Source organism: Hemitrygon akajei, chromosome 10 (assembly GCF_048418815.1).
Source record: "Hemitrygon akajei chromosome 10, sHemAka1.3, whole genome shotgun sequence".
Classification (NCBI taxonomy): domain Eukaryota; kingdom Metazoa; phylum Chordata; class Chondrichthyes; order Myliobatiformes; family Dasyatidae; genus Hemitrygon; species Hemitrygon akajei.
Window position 1 is genome coordinate 45,669,252 of NC_133133.1, and position 21,132 is coordinate 45,690,383.

General features: G+C 40.7%; 1 protein-coding gene across 2 annotated transcripts in view; it reads right to left on the reverse strand.

The window, feature by feature from the left end:
* Positions 1-21,132, reverse strand: part of taf1 (TAF1 RNA polymerase II, TATA box binding protein (TBP)-associated factor) — a 124,567-nt gene that overhangs the window by 8,705 nt on the left and 94,730 nt on the right. For both annotated transcript variants that reach the window (XM_073058162.1, XM_073058161.1), the window contains 10 exons: positions 20,899-20,997; positions 20,068-20,245; positions 19,079-19,146; positions 11,875-11,997; positions 11,682-11,774; positions 11,508-11,592; positions 10,965-11,032; positions 9,643-9,759; positions 5,087-5,218; positions 4,841-4,991 (listed from right to left, as the gene is read on the reverse strand). In XM_073058162.1, the coding sequence (XP_072914263.1) occupies positions 4,841-4,991; positions 5,087-5,218; positions 9,643-9,759; positions 10,965-11,032; positions 11,508-11,592; positions 11,682-11,774; positions 11,875-11,997; positions 19,079-19,146; positions 20,068-20,245; positions 20,899-20,997 (1,114 nt within the window). The remainder of the gene's footprint in view (positions 1-4,840; positions 4,992-5,086; positions 5,219-9,642; positions 9,760-10,964; positions 11,033-11,507; positions 11,593-11,681; positions 11,775-11,874; positions 11,998-19,078; positions 19,147-20,067; positions 20,246-20,898; positions 20,998-21,132) is intronic.

Here is a 21,132-nt window from a genome sequence, read left to right on the forward strand (position 1 = left end):
ATCTGGTTAGTTGTATCATGGCCTGCTATAAAAACACCAATAGCCAGGAACTGAAATGTCTGCACAAAAGTAAGTTGTGGATATAGTGCAGTTCATCACAGGCAAAGCCCTCCCCAACAGTGAGCACATTTACATGAAGCGCTGCCACAAGAAAGCAGCATCCATCATCAAGGAACCCCACCACCTAGGTTATGCTCTCTTCTCGCTCCTACAACGGGGCATAGTTGATAGCTACACTCAACTCTGAACTGATTCTACTTTATTTTTATCTGAACTGACTCACTTTATCTTTGCATCCTCTCTCGTTACAGGTGAGCTCCCGGAGGACTGGCAAGTAGCTAATGTTGTTCCATTATTCAAGAAGGGAACCAGGGATAATCCTGGAAACTATCAACAGGTGAGTCTCACATCAGTGGTAGGGAATTTATTGAAGTTTGTTAGGGATAGGATGCATGAGCATTTAGACAGTCATGGGCTAATTAAGGAGGACCAGCATGGGTTTGTGCAGGGCAAGTCGTGTTTTACTAACTTTATTAAATTTTTTCACGAGTTGACAAGGGTGGTTGATGAAGGTAGAACTGCGGATGCAATTAGAAAGGCAAACAGGATTACTCTCAGAGAATATACAGCCATTTCTGTGACACCAGAGATATGAGGTGCATGTGACAAGGCATTCAGTCCATAGCTGAGTACGTCCACCCTGAGCATTAACAACAGTGACGCATCTCTTCCTGATTGGGTGAATGTCTTTTACGCTTGGTTGATGCAGAGAACAATGTGCCAGTAAGGAAGGCCTCCCTCCCCACCCCCAGGGAGCAGGCACTCTGACTGGCTGAAGCTGTCTGAGGAAGACCCGAGCCAGGGTCACCCCACATAAAGCTGCAGAGCCTGATCACACACTGAGGGTTATGCAGCCCAGTTAACTGTGTTTCTAACATCATCTCTCTGGTACAGTCCACTGTACCGTCAAGCTTCAAGGTGGCCACCATCAACCTGGTGCCCAAAGGGCGACAGTAACCTGTCTCAACAACTATCATCCAGTGGCACTGACCTCAACAATAAAGTGCTTTGAGTGGCTAGTTATGGATCACATTAAAGATTGTCTTCCTGCTACACTGAACACTTTCAGTTCACGTATCACTCAAATCGGTCCAGTGATGATGCCATAGCCTCTTAACTCCATTCCATCGTGTCCCAACTGGAAAATGGTGCCTCGTATGCCAGGATGCTGTTGATTAACTTCTCCTCAGCATTAAATATGATCATCCCTCAGAGCTGGTAGGTAAACTGTCCTTACTAGGTCTCAACACCTCTCTCTGAAATTGGAACCTCGATCCCTTGACAAAAAGGCCACAGTCTGTGCAGGCAGAAACACTTCTAATTTCATCCTGTTGAGCACTGGCACTCCCCACCACAACCAGTGCTCTACTTTCATCAATGTACTTTGTCACATCTTCAGAGAATTCAGTCAGGCTCGTAAGGCATGACCTGCACCTTACAAAGCCATGCTGACTGTCTAATCAGATTATGCTTCTCTCCTGGTAACTCAACACCACCTCTTTAGTCAAGAAAGCATGGCAGCATCTCCACTTCCTGAGGAGATTGAGGTGAGTGAGACTCACCACTCCCCCCTCCCACTTTAACCAATTTTTATAGGAGTACCATTGAGAGTGTTCTGGCTAGCTGCATCACCATCTGGTACAGAAATTGCCAAGCATCTGACCATAAGTCCCTACAAAAGATTGCGAGGACTGTTGAGAGGATCACTGGGTCTCTGTCCAACCCATCAAGATATTTATCAGGAGTGCTGTGTGTGTACAGGGTGCTTAGCATTGTCAATGATCCCTTCCATCAGGCCAACAATCTCTCTGACACCCTACTATTAGGCAGGAGGTCTTATAGAATTAAGACAAGAATAGTTAGGATGAGAAGCAGCTTCTTTCCCTGGCCGTAAGACTAGTGAACCCCCTGCCACCACCCATGTCTCATCTCATATGAAACACCACCAGTGCTATACTGTTTACTTTTTAAACTTGTATGATAGATGCACCTATTATTTGTTAATTTATTTATGGTAATATTATTTTAAGTGTGTGAGTTGAATGTACTGTGTTGTGCACCTTGGTCCAGAGAAATATTGCTCAATTTGGTGGTATACATGTGCACAGCTGAATGACAATAAACTGAATTTAAACTTGAATATGCACGGGATCAATGGTGAATTAGACGTTTGGATTCAGAACTTACTTGCTCACGGAAGACAGAGGGTAGTGGTCGAAGAGACTTATTCTAGCTGGAGGTTTGCAATTAGTGGTGTTCTGGCAGGGATCTTTACTGAGACCTCTACTTTCTGAGATGAATATAAATGACCTGGATAAAAATGTATGCAATGCCCTGGGTAAGACTTCTACTGCTATGCTGAGAGGTATTTTTATTTTAGCAGCTTTCTGTAAAATAGTGTCCTACTAGTAAGAGTGTTTTGGCTTCAGCTAAAGGTAAGGAGCCATGTTGCCCAACTTAGGAATGTTGAGTCAGCCCATCAGGACTATCTGGGTACATGTTGTAACTTTCTACCCAGTGGGATGTGAGAGAAGGTTCTAGAGAGCTGGGCAGTAAGAGTTTTCAGGAGGACAGTAGTCAGTATGGGGTCTTTTGGTGGGAGGAGCAGAGAGAAGAGTACCAGGGAAAGCCCCTGGAGAGTCCCATCCCAAGGGGAGACCCTAATGCAAGGAGTGCTTTGTGAGACGAAGGGAGGTTCTGCGACTGGTGATGGGGATTCAGTGTTGTAAACAACGTGATTCGCCCAGCTACTAAAAAAATGAGCTCCAATGTTTATGTGCACATTTAGACTGGGCCCTTTTTATCATTTTTTTCCTATTAACTGTTCAATATAAAGTTGAAAAATTGGTAAATATATTTTCTTTATAATTTTATACTGGTGTACATTCTGTCATTTCCTGACAACCGATAATTGTGTGTGAGCAGTATTTACACAGCATTCTCTGCAATCAATGCTCCTTAATCAGAACATCCCAACTTTCCTGCTTGGTTTCACCCCAAATCATACCAACCCTAGACATATAGTTTATGAAAGGTGGCCTTCTCATCACTGAGTCATGTGGCTATTAGCAGTGTTAGCTAATGAGCCAAGTTTGTATACAAGCCCTGGTGAGAGGGTTACATTTAAATGGGTGGGTTTGTAAGTTTGCAGATGATATGAAGATTGAAGGTGTTGATCGCATAAATAACTGGCAAAGAATGCAGCAGGATATCGATCAGATGTAGATATTGGCAGAGAAATGGCAGATGGAGTTTAACTCAGCAAAATGTCAAGTGATGCACTTTGATAGGTGCAATGTAAAGAGACAGTACTGCTTTAAGGCAAGAACCTGAGGAGTGCAGAGATCTTGGGATCCGAGTTCATAGCTCCCTGAAAGCAGGTACATATTTGATAAGAGGGTTAAGTAAGTATATGGCATGCTTGCCTTTGCTAGTTGAGGCACAAAGTGCAAAAATCAGGAAATTATGTTGTAGGTTTATAAAACTCTGGTTAGGCTGCACCTGGAATATTACATACAGATCTGGATACCCCGTTATAGGAAGGATGTTGAAGCTTTGGAGAGGGTGCAGAAGATGCTTTCCAGAAGGCTGCCTGGATTATAGGGCACATGCTATAACGAGAGGTTGGACAAACTTGGATTGTTTCCTCTGGAGTGGTGGAGGCTGAGGGGAGATCTGATTAAGGTTTATAAGATTATGAGAGGCATCGATAAAGTGGACAGACAGTATCTTTTCCAAAGGGTTGAAATGCTTAAAACCAGAGGGTATGCAGTTAAAGTGAGAGGGGATAATTTTAAAGTAGATGTGAGGGTAAGGATTTTTTAAAAAATACACAGAGAATGGTAGGTGTCTGGAATGTGCTACCTGGGCTGGTGATAGAGCCAGATACAGTAGACTTTTAAGAGGTATTTAAATAGGCACATGAATGTGAGGAACATGGAAGGATATGGACATTGTGTAGACAAAGCAGAGAGTTGGCCATTTGATTACTAATTTATTTGTTCAGCACAACTTAGTGGGCCGAAAGGCCTGTTTTTGTCCTGTACTGTTCCACATTCCATGTTCTAACACGGATAGACTAAAAATACTCTCAAGAAGGTTCTGGCCCTATGGAACCAGGGACTTATTTTCATTAAGAAAATTAATTGTGCAGAACTGCAGACAAGATGTAGAAACCTGTGGTAAGTATAACTTACTTCAATTAACTAATTGGCTAATTAGAAGAGAAGGTTGATAGAGAGACCAGGACTGGTTGGTGACTTTTCAAGACTCAAGTTCAATGGGGCCAGTGATCCAGTACATTGCAATCGTAGTCTGACATCAGTGGTCAGAACTGAGCAATTTAAATATGGCACTAATTATCTATTTTCATGTGTGGCCATATTTGTTATTATAAAATCAAAGTCATAGCATCTTACAGCAGGGAAATCATCCCTTCAGCCCAGAATTTGTGCCAAGCATCAAACACCCATTTATACTAATTGTATTACATTCCCTTTAACTCCTAAATTCCACCACTCACCTGCACACCAGGGACAATTTAAAGTCAGGAATTAATCTCCCAGTCTGAAAGTTCTTGGAATGTGGGACAAAAGTGCAATATCCACACAGTCAAAGAGAGAATATCAAAACTCCATGCAGGCAACACTGAATGTCTGCACTGAAACTAGACTGCAGGAGTTCTAGGACAGCAGCTCCACTATCTGTGTCTCTATACTCCCCAAATGGCAAAAAGCTTCAAATTGTCAAAACAATAAAGAGCAAGGAGTAACTGACTTACAGGAGAATGGATTGTCACCTTCTTCCTCTTCACTATGATCCTCATCTTCTCCGTCGGACATCAGTAAATCTTCATATAATACACTTGCCTGACGCTGTGGCACAGAGATCTCATCCTCATCTTCCATTTCACATACTCCCTCAGTTACTTCCTATTACAGGCAGAAAATATTTACGGTTAAATGAGAAATATACAAAATGTAATAGAAAGTCAAATGAAACATTCATAGTTATAATGAAATATTACATGCAAAGGATGGTAAAAGTCACTTGCTGGTGCAGGTGTTTTTGGTTTGCCATCATCGTCTTCCTCAAAACCTTCAACATCCACATCAGATTCCTCTTCACCTGTCCTTGCTCTACCCTCACGGCAGTGTCCCTACAAAACAAACACATGTGAAACTTGACATACTGATAGGAAAGTCTCAAGTCAATGCAAAGGAAGTTAAATTTCTTTGGTTGAAGAGATTATTTTAATGAAGAAACTTCAGCTTTGATGAAGGAAATACAAGTCTGCAAAAAATGATCAATTTTGACTAATAAACAACAGATTGAAATCCTGCCTTTAAGAATTTCTAAATGCAACCTCATTAACTTTCCTTCAAGGTGATGCTGTAAATATTTAAAGAGTCTGCATTAGAAATATCTATAATGTTTTTGCAACTTAAGACACAGAAATGTGACTGAGTGCACTCTATCCATACTTCTCATTGGTTAATTTCGGTACTTTATCTGTACTTGGCATTGGTTAACATTGGAGCTGCAGTGACCGGCTCACTGGAGAACAGAGGAGAAAAGGACTGTGGTGCTGACAGGAGATTCAATCATCAGAGAAACAGTGGCAAGATTCTGTGGGCACAATAGACACACCAAGATGGTATGTTGCTTCCCAGTTGCCAAGGTCGGGGATATCTCAGGTTGGGTCTACAGCATTCTAAAGGGAGAGGGTGAGCAGCCAGAAGTCTTGGTACATATTGGCACCAATGACATAGGTAGGAAAGATGAGGAGGTCCTGAAGGGAGACTCATGAGAATGATTCCAGGAATGAAAGGGTTACCGTACGAGGAATGTCTGGCTGTATTCCCTGGAGTTCAGGAGAATGAGGGGGCATCTCTCAGAAACACTCCAGATGTTAAAAGACCTGAACAGATTAGATATGGCAAAGTTATATCCCATGGTAGGGGAGTCTGGGACATGACTTCAGGGTTGAAGGACGTCCATTTAGAACAAAGATGCAGAGAAATCTGTGGAATTCGTTGCCATGAGCGGCTGTGGAGGCCAAGTCACTAGGTGCATTTAAGGCAGAAATAGATAGGTTCTTAATTAGCCCAGGCATCAAAGGGTATGGGGAGAAGGCAGGGGAGTGGGGGTACTGGAAGAATTGGATCAGCCCATGATTGAATGACAGAGCAGACTTGATGGGCCAAATGGCCTACTTCTGCTCCTATATCTTATGGTCTTATAGAGAGCTAGAAAGCTAAAAAAAAAAGGACATCCAGGGTAGCAACCTCTGGATTGCTCACTGTGCCATGTGCCAGTGAGGGCAAAAATAGGGTAACTTGGCAGATGAATACATGGCTGACAAACTGGTGCATAGGGACAGGTTATATCCTTACGGGCAGGTTTGCTAGAGCTGTTTGGGAGGATTTGAACTAATTTGGCAGGGGAATGGGAACCAGAGTGATAATGCTGAGGATGGCATAGTTGGTTTACAAACAGAGGCAGTGTGCAGTGAGACTGCTAGCAAGGAGAGACAGATGACAGAACAAAACTGCCGTCAACAGGATCAGTTGCAACGTAGAAGACAGACAAAATCGAAATGGGTGAATACAGGACTGAAGTTGTTTTATTTGAATGCATACAGTATATGGAGTAAGGTAGATGAACTTGTAACACAGTTACAGATTGACATATATGATGCTGTGGGCTTCACTGAATCATGACTGAAAGAAGAATAAACTGGGAGCTTAATGTCCAAGGATACACACAGTATCGAAAGGTCAGGCAGGTAGACAGAGTGGTTGGCGTTGCTGTGTTGGTGAAAAACGAAGTTCAATCATTAGAAAGAGGTGATACAGGATCAGAAGGTGCAGAATCTTTGTGGGTAGAGCTAAGGAACTGCAAAGTTAAAAAGACCCTAATGGGACTTGAATACAGACCCCCAAACAATAATAAAGATGTGGTCTACAAATTACAATAAGAGCTAGGAAATGCATGCCAAATGGACAATGTTACAATAGTCATGGGGAATTTCAGTATGCAGATAGATTGTGAAAATCAGGTTGGTGCTGGATCCTAAGAGCAGGAACATGGAGACTGCCTACAAGATGGCTTTTTGGAGCAACATGTGGTTGAGCCCACTAGGGGATCTAACAAAAAACATCACTAAAAATACATTTTCTGTTGTGAGTTGTGTTAAATTATCACTGCAAACTAAAGGGGCAAGCGATGGCGAGGTGAGTTTATGGGGTGTTGCAGAATCACTGCAGATGAAGTTCCGATGCCTGTACAGCTGGCCCAGGTACGAGGTTGCATCACTCTGGGCGCCAGAATAAGTTGGGGCCCGGGTAGAGAAGATGTATGGCTCATTCAACTGGCCTAGGTGCGAGCTTGGATCGCTCTGGGTGCGGAAAGAAGTCGGGGTCTGAGCAGAGAAGTTCCAATGCCTGTTCAACTGGCCCAGGTGTGAGGTTGGATTGCTCTGAGCGCCCAGCTGATCTGAAGAGCTTCAGAGTGGTTTTGGGCTGGGCCTGGAACGAGTCACTGGATAGTGTGGTTTAGACCCAAAGCCTTTTGCTGCAGTTGGGTCCCAGTGTAGGGTACAGTGCACTGTCTAGACAATTTAAACGCTAGCCCAGATTGGAGGTGAGTCGATTTCACTTGCTCTCCGTAATCTTCACTCCATTCTCCAGGGCTCGGAGTCTCTTGCTGACCCATCATTGGGTCATCAACACTGGTCCAGAAAGACTGAAAAGACAGGTTGTTGGTTGAGACAAGAGCCAATTTCAATTGCTCTTTCCATGGCGCAGAGGCTATGAAGACTGCCCCGGTTGCTGTGCTCTGTGTCCAATAGTATGATGACCTGATAAGCGAGGCTTTGGGCCTACTCTGGCATTTGTATTGGAGGACAATTTTGGTTCAGAACATTGTTGTTTGCTTCAATTGTTTGCATGATTTTTATATATTTTTTCTTTCTCTTGCGCATCATGTGTTGGTCTTTTATTTTTTATTTTTATTATTTTTTTCTTTAATTGGGTTCTTTTGGATTTCTTGCTTTGTTGCTACCTGTGAGCAAGCAAATCTCACGGTTGTATAATTTATGTATTCTTTGATAATAAATGAATATTGAATCTTGATCAGCTATTCTGGATTTAGTGCTGTGCAATGAACCGGAATTCATTAGAGAGCTTAAAGTAAGGGAACACTAGTGACAAGTGATCATAATATGATAGAATTCACCCTGAAATTTCAGGAGGAGATATTTTCAGATGTATGCATATCACAATGGAGCAAAGAGAATTACAGGGGCATGAGAGAGGAGTTAGCCAGAACTGATTGGAAAAGCACATCAGCAGGGATAATGGCAGAGCAGCAATGGCTGAAATTTCTGGAAACAATTCGGAAGACATAGGATACATACATCCCAAAGAAAAAGACAACATCAGAAGTCAAAGCCAACATAACAGCCAAAGAGAGTTATAGAGTAAAAGTTAGTGGGAAGTTAGAGAATCAAAAGGCAACTGAAAATGCAATAAGGAAAAGATGGAATACGAAGATAAGCTAATCAATATATTTTGGTTTTTAAAGGCAGCTGTGAAGGCCAAGTCAATGGTTACATTTAAGGCAGTGGTTGATTCTTGATTAGTAGAGCATGGAGGCATACAGGGAGATTGGGGCTAAAAGGGAAAATGGATCAGACATGATGAAATGGCAGAGCAGACTCAATGGGCCAAATAGCCTAATTCTGTTCCTATGTATATCTTATGGTCTTACTTTCTCATTTTCATTCCTAATTCAAGTTAAATTGTTGTTTACATTTAGATTCTGTCCATTATAATCATACACTTCTAAATAAAACAAATTATTTTATTAAAGAACTGTTTTTAGAAAAATTAGAAACAGCTAAGTAGTACTTGAAGATTTGGTGAAAATTTTAACTATGCTGATCTTTAATAGTTTAATCTACCATTTTTTAAAATGTAGCTTGGTTTTGAACTATTCTCAAAATTATCAGAAGATTTCAAATCATACCAGAATTGTAACTGAATCCATTTGTTTATTGAATGGTTGATTGAGATGCAGTGCAGAACAATGCCCAGCAACCCCCAATTTAATCAGAGCCTAATCACGGGACAATTTACAATGACCAATTAACCTACCAACCGGTATGTCTTTGGATTGTGGGAGAAAACCAGAGCACTCAGAGGAAAGCCACACAGTCAAGGTGAAAACGTAGTAACTGCCTACAGGCAGTGGTGGGAATTGATCCGGGGTCACCTCTACTGTAAAGTATTGTGCTAACCATGACAGTACTTCAGTACTTGGACTTAAGCTATTACAGAATTCTTGGTGAAGGTCACAATTTTTCTGAAAAGTAGTAGAACTACAAAAACAGAACAAAAACCTTGCAGCTGAAAGGCCAACTGGAAAAGCTAAAGCAGGCAAAATATTTCCCATCTTGACCTTGCCATGACAACAATAACACACTGTGAACGAACCAAGTTGAGAGAAACATTATAACCATTGTCTCATACCATGCATACTTGAGTTATATTATATCCATCCGCTTGTTTCAGGACTGACCTGTGGAGTGTGAGGCCCTGGGGTCAGGGGATCAAGACCATCAAACTCTGCAGCATCGAGAGCAGCCTCCTTGGCAGAAGCAATATCTTTTTCCAGTTGAGTCAAATGTTCATCATACTATTGTTTTTAAAGAATGGAAAAATAAAAATTAAAGAGAAATGCAAAGATCAGTGATAGAAGATCTAACCTCAACTATAACCATTTCACTTGTATCAAATCGATAGCATTTATAAAACAATTACATCAATTAAAAGGGAGTTCTCATCAATTACTAATTACAACTTCACATCAGAATCAAGAGACTTAATGATGTGGGGTAAAGTTGTCATGTTGTTGCCATGCATGTGTTTTATTCCTCTGAACTTTTATGTTTTTTTGTGATTTATATTTCATATATCAGATATTATTGTGAATTCTGAGTATTTTATATGGAAACACTCAAAAGATTTCAGTCAAATAATTCTATTTGAAAACTACAGAGAGTTAACTTAATTTCAAAATAATTGTAAATATCCTGTAGTATGCAAAACAAAACAAATCATACATAAATGAGGTCATAAAAGATCAATTTCACTTGAGCACCCTACTTATGAATATTGTTAATATTTGTTGTTTCAAGTATTTTTCAAGGATTATCAAACAGACACTACCCAGCCAAACAGACACTACCCACCCAAACCAACTTCCCCTCAAAGGACTTTGTCTACACTTCCTGCTGCTTCGGGAATTATCAAAGTTCCCTCACACCACAGACATTCTCTTTTTTTATCCCACTCTGTTGGGCAGAAAATATAAAAGCTTGAAAACACACTACCAAGCTCAAAGACAACATCCTTATAAAACTCCTGACCTCACAATCTACCTCATCATGTACCTTGCACCTTTTTGTCTACTTTCTCTGTTACTGTAACACTATATTGTGCATCCTCTTATTTGTCCCTTGTACTGGCTTGTTGATGTTTTGAAATTATCTTTATGAGTGACATGGAAACAAAAATTTTCTGCTGTATCTTGGTACATGTTACAATAGTAAAACAATCCCCACACTTTCCCTTTTAGGAATACTACACGGGGGGAAAAATCTGGAACCCCCATAAAGTGAAAATCACAAGAATGAAATTTGCAAAGGGAACATCTAAAACAACCAAAAACACAGAATACCAATAAAGTCCCACCCATAAACCATGCAATTAATGATTTAAAAAAAAACTGTTATGACTTTTATACAGTCTATTTATTATTTTACTGATGTTTATTCCACTCAGTAATGAACTCTGAAAATGAAACCAAGGTTTAAATGAAGGATTTTTGAAAATTTCTACCTCGGCCAACGTTTGGTGGCAGACACTCACAATCTCCTGGCCCGTTTTCGTGTATGGACTATCTGTGCCTGTAAGTGAAAAGAGAAATAGTAAGTTCTACTGATGGTTTTTGAACAAGCTCGAACAAGCAAACTCAAAATTTTCCATAGAACTACCACCTATCATGGGTAAAGTTTTATTATTTACCACTTAGTCCAATTTCATGTACAAATTTCCATTGTAAAAATAGAAAATATTACATCATAAAGATATGGAGAAAAGAATCACAGAATTAGACCCTAGAACATTGTCAACTAAATACCTATTATAACACTAATTTTTATTATCTCCCACATTCCCAACAACCACCCACTAGATTCTACCCCTCACTTATACACTAGGGGCAATTTACACCATCCAAACAAGCGTTTTTCAGATGTGGGTGAAAACCCAACTGAAGAAATCCACAAACTCTCAGGGAAACTCCACACAAACAGCACCCAGTGTCAGGATTGAACCTGCATTACTGGCAATGAGTCAGGAACAGACAAGTCATATATTTACCATTATATTTGATGCTGTTTGTTAAAATAAGTTCCACATCTTGCAGGAAAGAGTCACGATTCTGATACTTGTGTTTAGAAATATTCTGCAATGCCAAGAACATATGAAATAATTTAGAGAATTCAGAAAGTTAACATAGCTACTTCCAACAGATATTCAGTTTAATTTTCATACCTTTCTCAATGTTTCAAGGTCCATTGGATTTGTAATTACTTTGTAATAATCAGGAACAAACTTCTTATTAACAGGATGATGGAAGGGCCAGGACTGACAGAGGGAAGGAGAATAGTTAACAATACACATAAAAACTCTCATGATTTAATTTTAATGTATTCTTTTCAAAAGACAAATAAACATTCTGACTTACATCTGCTACTGCCATCATCTTTTGAGTGACAATGTTATCCAATATGAAGGAGAAGGCAACCTGGTCATCATCATCTAGAAGAGGATTGATGGCTTTCTCCAGGCGGACCAGTTTATCTTCTTTCTAATAAATGCAGTTAAAAATTTGTTACAGTAAAGTATACTTATCAACTTTTGAAGTGGGCGTCAGGGCGAAACTTGAATCCCTGACTCTAATGGACTCTCTTCTTTCATGTAGGTGAGGGAAATGGAGGGAGACAGGGAGCAGAACAGATGCTCCCTGTGTCAGAGATTTGAACTCTAAATGTAGGTTGACCATCCTATGCAACATTAAACAAGTACTACAATGTCAGCAGCCATCTTTCAAGTGGGAAGTTACACCAATGTTCACTCTGTAACCTCTGGTAAATGTTAAAAACAAAATCCACGGTGCAATTTTAAAAAACGGAAATTCTCCTTGGGCTCCAGGCCAATATTTATCATAAGAACATAAAAACATAAGTAATAGGAACAGGAGTAGGCCATGCAATAAGATCATGGCTGATCTGACCATGGACTCAATCTCCACCTATCTGCCTTTTCTCCATAACCCAAATTCCTCTACCATGCAAAAATCTATCCAATCTTGTCTTAAATATATTTACTGAGGTAGCCCCCACTGCTTAATAGGGAGTAAATTCTAAGGGGAGTAAGGGGTGACCATGGCTGACGAGGGAAGTCAAGAACAGTATAAAAAGAGAAATATAACATAGCAAAGATGAGCGGGAAGCCAAAGGATTGGGAAAATTTAAAGAGCAACAGAAGATAACTAAAAAGGCAATATGGGGAGAAAAGATGAGGTACGAAGGTAAGCTAGCCAATAATATAAAGGAGGATAGTAAAAGCTTCTTTAGGTATGTGAAGAGGAAAAAATCAGTTAAGACCAAAGCTGAGCCTTTGAAGACAGAAACGGGTGAATTTATTATGGGGAACAAGGAAATGGCAGACGAGCTGAACATGTACTTTGGATCTGTCTTCACTAGGGAAGACACAAACAATCTCCCAGATGTAATAGTGGCCAGAGGACCTAGGGTAATGGAGGAACTGAAGGAAATTCACATTAGTCAGAAAGTGGTTTTGGGTAGGCTGATGGGACTGAAAGCTGATAAATCCCCAGGGCTTGATGGTCTGCATCCCAGGGTACTGTAGGAGGTGGCTCTAGAAATCGTGGACACATTGGTAATCATTTCCCAATGTTCTATAGATTCAGGATCAGTTCCTGTGGATTGGAGGGTAGCTAATGCTATCCCACTTTTTAAAGAAAGGAGGGAGAGAGAAAACAGGGAATTATAGACCAGTTAAGCCAGACATCAATGGTAGGGAAGATGCTGGAGTCAATTATAAAAGATGAAATTGCGGCACATTTTGATAGCAGTAACAGGATCAGTCCAAGTCAGTATGGATTTACGAAGGGGAAATCATGCTTGACTAATCTTCTGGAATTTTTTGAGGATGCAGCTATGAAAATGGAGCCAGTGGATGTAGTGTACCTGGACTTTCAGGAAGCCTTTGATAAGGTCCCACATAGGAGATTAGTGGGCAAAATTAGAGCACATGGTATTGGGGTAGGGTACTGACGTGGATAGAAAATTGTTTGGCAGACATGAAACAAAGAGTAGGGATTAATGGGTCCCTTTCAGAATGACAGGCAGTGACTAGTGTGAGGAGGGTGTTATGAGAATGCAGGGTGACTTGGACAGGTTGGGTGAGTGGGCAGATGCAGTTTAATGTGGATAAATGTGAGGTTATCCACTTTGGTGTCAAGAACAGGAAAGCAGATTACTATCTGAATGGTGTCAATTTAGGAAAAGGGGAAGTACAACAAGACCTAGGTGTCCTTGTTCATTAGTCACTGAAAGTAAGCATGTGGGTACAGCAGGCAGTGAAGAAAGCTAATGGCATGTTGGCCTTCATAACAAGGAGAGTTGAGTATAGGAGCAAAGAGGTCCTTCTGCAGTTGTACAGGGCCCTGGTGAGACCACACCTGGAGTATTGTGTGCAGTTTTGGTCTCCAAATTTGAGGAAGGACATTCTTGCTATTGAGGGAGTGCAGCGTAGGTTCACGAGGTTAATTGCCGGGATGGCGGGACTGTCATATGTTGAAAGATTGGAGCGACTGGGCTTGTATACACTGGAATTTAGAAGGATAAGCGGGGATCTGATTGAAACATATAAGATTATTAAGGGATTGGACACGCTAGAGGCAGGAAAAATGTTCCTGATGTTGGGGGAGTTCAGAACCAGAGGCCACAGTTCAAGAAAAAGGGGTAGGCCATTTAGAATGGAGTTGAGGAAAAACTTTTTCATCCAGAGGGTTGTGGATCTATGGAATGCTCTGCCTCAAAAGGCAGTGGAGGCCAATTCTCTGGATGCTTTCAAGAAAGAGTTAGATAGAGCTCTTAAAGATAGTGGAGTCAAGGGATATGGGGAGAAGGAAGGAACAGGGTACTGATTGTGGATGATCAGCCATGATCACATTGAATAGTGGTGCTGGCTTGAAGGGCCGAATGGCCTACTCCTGCACCTGTTGTCTATTGCTTCATTAGGCAGAGAATTTCACAGATTCACCACTCCTTGGGAAAAGCAGTCCCTCCTCATCTTCATCTTAAATTTACTCACCTAAATCTTGAGGCTATGTCCCCAAGTTCTAGTCTCGCCTACCAGTGGAAACAATTTTTCTGTCTCTATCTTATCTATCCCTTTCATAATTTTATGTGTTTCTATCAGATCTCCTCTCATCCTTCTGAATTCCAGCGAGTAGAGTCTCAGGTGACTCAATCTCTCCACTCTCTCATCTCTGGAATCAATCTGGTGAACCTCCACTGCACCACCTCCAAAGCCAGTATATCCTTCCTCAAGTGAGGAGACCAGATCTGCACGCAGTACTCCAGATGCGGCCTCACCAGTACCTTGTACAGTTGCAGTATAACCTCCATGCTCCTAAATTCAATCCCTCTAGCAATTGAGGCCAACATAAGTTGACACAATAAGCCTACAAGAAGAGAGTCTGTACTTGATCTGGTATTGGGAAATGAACCTGGTCAGGTGTAAGGTCTCTCAGTGGGAGAGCATTTTCTAGCTCCTTTACTATAGCATTGGAGAGGGATAGGAACAGACAAGTTAGGGAAACATTTAATTGGAGGAAGGGAAAATATGAGGCTATCAGGCAGGAACTTGGAAACATAAATTGGAAACAGATGTTCTCAGGGAAATGTATGGAAGAAATGTGGCAAATGTTCAGGGGATACGTGCGTGGGGTTCTGTGTAGATACCTTCCAACGAGACAGGGAAAGGACGGTAGGGTACAGGAACTGTGGTGTACAAAGGCTGTTGTAAATCTAGTCAAGAAGAAAAGAACTTATGAAAGGTTCAAAAAACTAGGTAATAATAGAGATCTAGAAGATTATAAGGCTAGCAGCAAGGAGCTTCAGAATGAAATTAGGAGAGCCAGAAGGGCTGTGAAAAGGCCTTGACGGAGAGGATTAAGGAAAACCCCAAGGCATTCTACAATTATGTGAAGAGCAAGAGGATAAGACGTGAGCGAATAGGACCAATCAAGTGTGACAGTGGAAAAGTGTGTATGGAACCGGAGGAAATAGCAGAAGTACTTAATTAATACTTTGCTTCAGTATTCATTACGGAAAAGGATCTTGGCGATTGTAGGGATGACTTGCAGAGGACTGAAAAGCTTGAGCATGTAGTATTAAGGAAGAGGATGTGCTGGAGCTTTTGGAAAGCATCAAGTTGGATAAGCCACTGGGACCAGATGAGATATACCCCAGGCTACTGTGGGAAGCAAGGGAGGAGATTGCTGAGCCTCTGGTGATGATCTTTCCATCATCAATGGGGATGGGAGAGGTTCTGGAGGTTTGGATGGTTGCGGATGTTGCTCCCTTACTCCAGAAAGGGAGTAGAGAAAGCCCAGGAAATTATAGACCAGTGAGTCTTACTTCAGTGGTTGGTGAGCTGATGGAGAAGATCCTGAGAGGCAGGATTTATGAACATTTGGAGAGGCATAATATGATTAGGAATAGTCAGCATGGTTTTGTCAAAGGCAGGTCATGCCTTATGAGCCTGATTGAATTTTTTGAGGATGTGACTGAACACATTGATGAAAGTAGAGCCGTAGATGTAGTCTATATGGATTTCAGCAAGGCATTTGATAAGGTACCCCATGCAAGGCTTACTGAGAAAGTAAGGAGGCATGGAATCCAAGGGGACATTGTTTTATGATCCAGAAATGGCTTGCCACAGAAGGCAAAGAGTGGTTGTAGACTGTTCCTATACTAAATGGAGGTTGGTGACCAGTGGTGTGTCTCTGGGATCTGTTCTGGGATCCCCTACTCTTTGTGATTTTTAGAAATGACCTAGATGTGGAATTGGAGGGATGGGTTAGTAAATATGCTGATGACACAAAGGGTGGGGGTGTTGTGGATAGTGTGGAGGGCTGTCAGAGGTTACAGCGGGACATTGATAGGATGCATAACTGGGCTGAGAAGTGGTAAATGGAGTTCAACCCGGATAAGTGTGAGGTGGCTCATTTTGGTAGGTCAAATATGATGGCAGAATATAGCATTAATGGCAAGACTTTTGGCAGTGCGGAGGATCAGGGGGATCTTGGGGTCCAAGTCCATAAGACACTCAAAGCTGCTACGCAGGTTGACTCTGTATTTAAGAAGGCATACGGTGCATAGGCCTTCAACAATCATGGGATGGAGCTTATGAGCTGAGAGGTAATGGTGCAGGTATATAGGAACTTGGTCAGACCCCACTTGGAGTACTGTGCTGAGTTCTGGTCACCTCACTACAGGAAAGACGTGGAAATCATAGAAAGGGTGTAGAGAAGATTTACAAGGATGTTGCCTGGATTGGGGAGCATGCCTTATTGAATAGGTTGAGTGAACTCGGCCTTTTCTCCTTGGAGAGACGGAGGATGAGTGGTGACCTGATAGAGGTGTACAAGATAATTAGAGGCATTGATCCTGTGGATAGTCTGAGGCTTTTTCCCAAGGCTGAAATGGCTAGTACGAGAGGACATGGTTTTAAGGTGCTTGGAAGTAGGTACAGAGGAGATGTCAGGGGTAAGTTGTTTCACGCAGAGAGTGGTGAGTGCGTGGAATGGGCTGCTGGCAGCGGTGATAGATGCGGAAACTATAGGGTCTTTTGAGAGACTCCTGGATGGATACATGGAGCTTAGAAAAATAGAGGGCTATGGGTAAGCCTATGTAGTTGTAAGGTAAGGAAATGATCGGCACAGCTTTGTGGGCCGAAGGACCTGTATTGTGCTGTCGGTTTTCTATATTTCTGTGTTTCTATTTCATTTGTCTTCTTCAGCCTGCAGCACCTGCAAGCTAACCTTCTGCGATTCATGCACAAGCACTCCCAAGCAGTCCTTCTGCATAGCAGCCTGCTGCGATCTTTTACCGTTTAAATAATAATCTGATCGTTCAATCATCATCTGCCATTAGTAAAACTAATGTAACACCCTGTGAAAGGTTTCACTGCTAATGCAATGGTCTTTCTGTAGTAGCAGTGTTTGGGTTATGGTTAGAGATAACGGGTACTTTGGAACGTGAGCTGCCCAATGAGAGGAGTGTTTTTTCTGGCTGTGTGCCTTACACCAAGAGGATCTGGGTCGTTTGTTCGGCAGAAGATGGGGAGAGAAGGTGCCAGAAAGGAGAGGTTGTAGACACCGGAAAAAAGTGGACTTGGAATGGGGCTGGGAGTCAAAAAAGCCCAGGGAATCAATGGAGGACCAGTGGAAGGAAAACCGTGAGCTCCAACTTGTGCACTGTTTCATTAAAATAGGGCCTTTTCTTTTTGTTTTACTTTACTAACCCTTTAGTCAAATTAACAATTTTAAGGCTAAATTATATGATGTATCATCCATTATTTTGTGGTACTGATTTGTAACAGGGTAACACATTACACAGCATCCACACAAACAGGAGGTTTTGCACCTCAACTTCATACGTTTGGTGGGGCCAGGGATAGTCTTCCCTAGACTTATGTAGCCGACAGGACCTGAGGGTTACACTAATGCTCTGTAAATGAATGTCCTTATCAGCATAAACTGACAACCATCTTTAATGGTGATTATACTTCATAACAACATTTGGTGGGAGATGCGCAAATGAGTTTTTCAAAGGGTTAAAAGATTTTGTTCAACAGCTTTTATAATGCCTTCCACACGCTTATAGAATCCTCTTATCAACTGCACATGAAAAATAGTTTTAAGTGAAGATAATCTGCCTAACAGAAAAGACAAACTGCAGATCCTAAGGGATACACCTTAGCAAATCACAGAAACCTTCTGTAGAGTCTCCTTATAGTTCATGCTGCCTCAGTGAAGCAACCAGCATAATCAAAGACCCTAAACACCGCAGACATTCTCTCTTTCCCCCACTCCATCAAGCAGAAGATACAAAAGCCTAAAAGCACGTACTAAGGGCTCAAGAGCAGCTTCCACCCTGTTGTAACTTGACTATCAAATGGTTTCCTAATACAATAAGATGTCCTCTTGACCTCACTATCTATCGTATTATGAGCTTGCACCTTATTGTTTCCCCTGCACTGGACTTACGCTGTAGCTGTTACACTTTATTATGCATTGTTATTGTCTTACCTTGTTCTATCTCAATGTAGTGTGTAATGATCTGATCTATATAAACAATATGCAAGAAAAGCTTTTCACGATAACTCGGTAGATGTGATAATAATAAATCAATCCCTAATCTAAGATTCCTTCAGAAAAGTAACACATGGAGCACAGCTCTCATACATACTTCCAATTTCAACTCACTCTTTTATACATTTTAGCATTCTCATTTTAAACAGTACAAGTGGGGGTGGGGTGGTCAAACACACAGCTAGGTTGTAATGAGGAAAAAAAATTATACAGAATAACCAAATGTAGATGTGCTAAATCTCAAATAAAAACAGAATATGCTGAAAATACTCAGCAGCTTAGGCAAATTCTATGGACAGAGATCAGAATAAATATTTCAGGTGAATCTTGAGAAAGATTAGAGCAGTTTCTAACATTCCCAGTTATGATCTTCCTTCTCAGATACTCCCTAACCTGCTGACTATCTCTCAAATGTTCTGTTTTTATTTCAGATTTACAGAATTTGTAGTTTTGTGCTTTATGAAATATCATGACTCACCTCTTTGAATTTCATGTCACAAAGGTCCACCATACTCTGGGCAATTTGGGTCAGAGGATGCTTTGGACCTGGAGAGATAAACCTAGTGCTTAGTGGAACCATTGCATAAATTGCTTCAGTGGCATTATACCAAGATGTTTACTACCCCCACAATTGTATCTTCCTCACAAAACTAACCAAGTCACGAACATATAAAATCTCTAATGAGCCCTTGAAGTCTGTGTCTCAGGTTGTCTTCACATGAACACTACAGTTCAAGTAAAATCTCCCACTTGTATCTCCTCTTGTAGTCTCCTTTTCAAGCAATTAATTTTCATTCAGTGAATATCTAGAATAAGCTTTAGCATTTCAACTGTGTAATTACCATGCTACAAAGAATGTGTACCTTCATATTACTGTTTCATCAATCTGTTGAAAAAATACCATACAACCCTTTATAATCATATTTATGATAATCACTTAACTATCTCAATCAAATGTATAAGGCTTTAATATTTAACCCCTTTCTTCACAACAAGTTCCTGACATAGAATCCTAGCAGACGAATCTCACATTTATTAAAGTACTTCATCTACTCAAGTCCCCAAAAATGGACAAATTATTTCAAACATGGTCCGAGATCTTTATTAGTTGAACATTGTACTTTAAAGAGGTCTATTCGATTCATTTATGATACTATCTAATTGCACCGCCAGTTTTTACGAAGTATATTCTGTACAGGATTACTTTGCTCTTTTGGTCTGTTTATAAAATATCGGTTTAAAGTTATTTTCCTTTCCTCATTCTCATTTTACTTTTGTTTTTACAAAACTGAATTCCAACTGTTCTGTGTGTGTTCATCCATTCCACTATTTGTTACTCTATTACTACTCCACTAATATTACTACTTTAGTATTGCAGATAAGCAGATTCTAGAAAACATCTAGAAACACAAGTACTTTAGAATACAATTTGCAGTTTTGAATTTAAAATTAAGTTACAATTCTCACCATTATAAGTAGCACAGTTTTTAACAATAAGTTCTATTTGCTCTCGGAACTCTTCCCGCGAATGGCACATTCTTTTGCGGACATTCTCTCTCAAGGTCTGCAAGTCCATTGGTTTTGTGATGATTTTATAATAATCTTTCACAACCTTTGCATTAACTGGAGTGTGAAATGGATAAGTCTGGCAAAGAAAGAGAACAAATTAGTACAAAGAATACAATGAAATTAAATTGTCTCTCTTATCTGAACATTATCTGTTGATACAGCTGCTTAAAACTTAATAAGAAAACTGGCATAGAATGGTATTGTGGCGACCCACTTTCTGTGCAGGTGAACCAGCTCACAAATAGCCCGCGCACGGGGAGAGACTTTGGTAATGCACCTCTGACGTGATTTCCACCAGGAGAGGGTGGGAACTAGGGATTAAAAGCCAGCGCCACGAAGTTTGGATAAACTAGTCTCGAAATGACTTACCGACTGTGTGTCATTGTTTCTAGCTCTGTATGTAGTACATCACTACAGTATCATGCAACAGGTTAACAGATGGTCCAAAGGGTTGTATTTACAGTGGATGTTATCACAAGAAGGCTCAAAGATCAAGTTTTATGAACCACTGATCTCAAACTAGTATCTACTATCATCAATTTTAAACCTTTTGAGCAATACATCCAAGTCCACAAGGAACTGGATCAAAGTTCACCAAACTGCCAAAAACAGATTTAAACAAATGGGAAAAAAAACTTTCATCAGATCAGCCTGAAGTGAATGATCTCATATTTCAGCTTGCCCTTCCTGCTGCTAAGGTTAAATTAAATAATATCTTGGAAGTCTCACATTTACTAGGTCTCTCATGTCATTGATAATTCCTTCCAGTATGCTTGACAGGGTTACCATTGGGTCTGTTCGTCTTCTGTGAATGGATTTGTGAGGTCTCTTAAAAGGGAAAGTAAAAGCAAAAATCAATATTTTTCAATATCAAGAATTCTAAATAAAACCAAGAAAAAAAAATCAGACAGTACCTGAATAATTCTCACCAGTTAATCACATCTTGCAGATCTCATCATCATC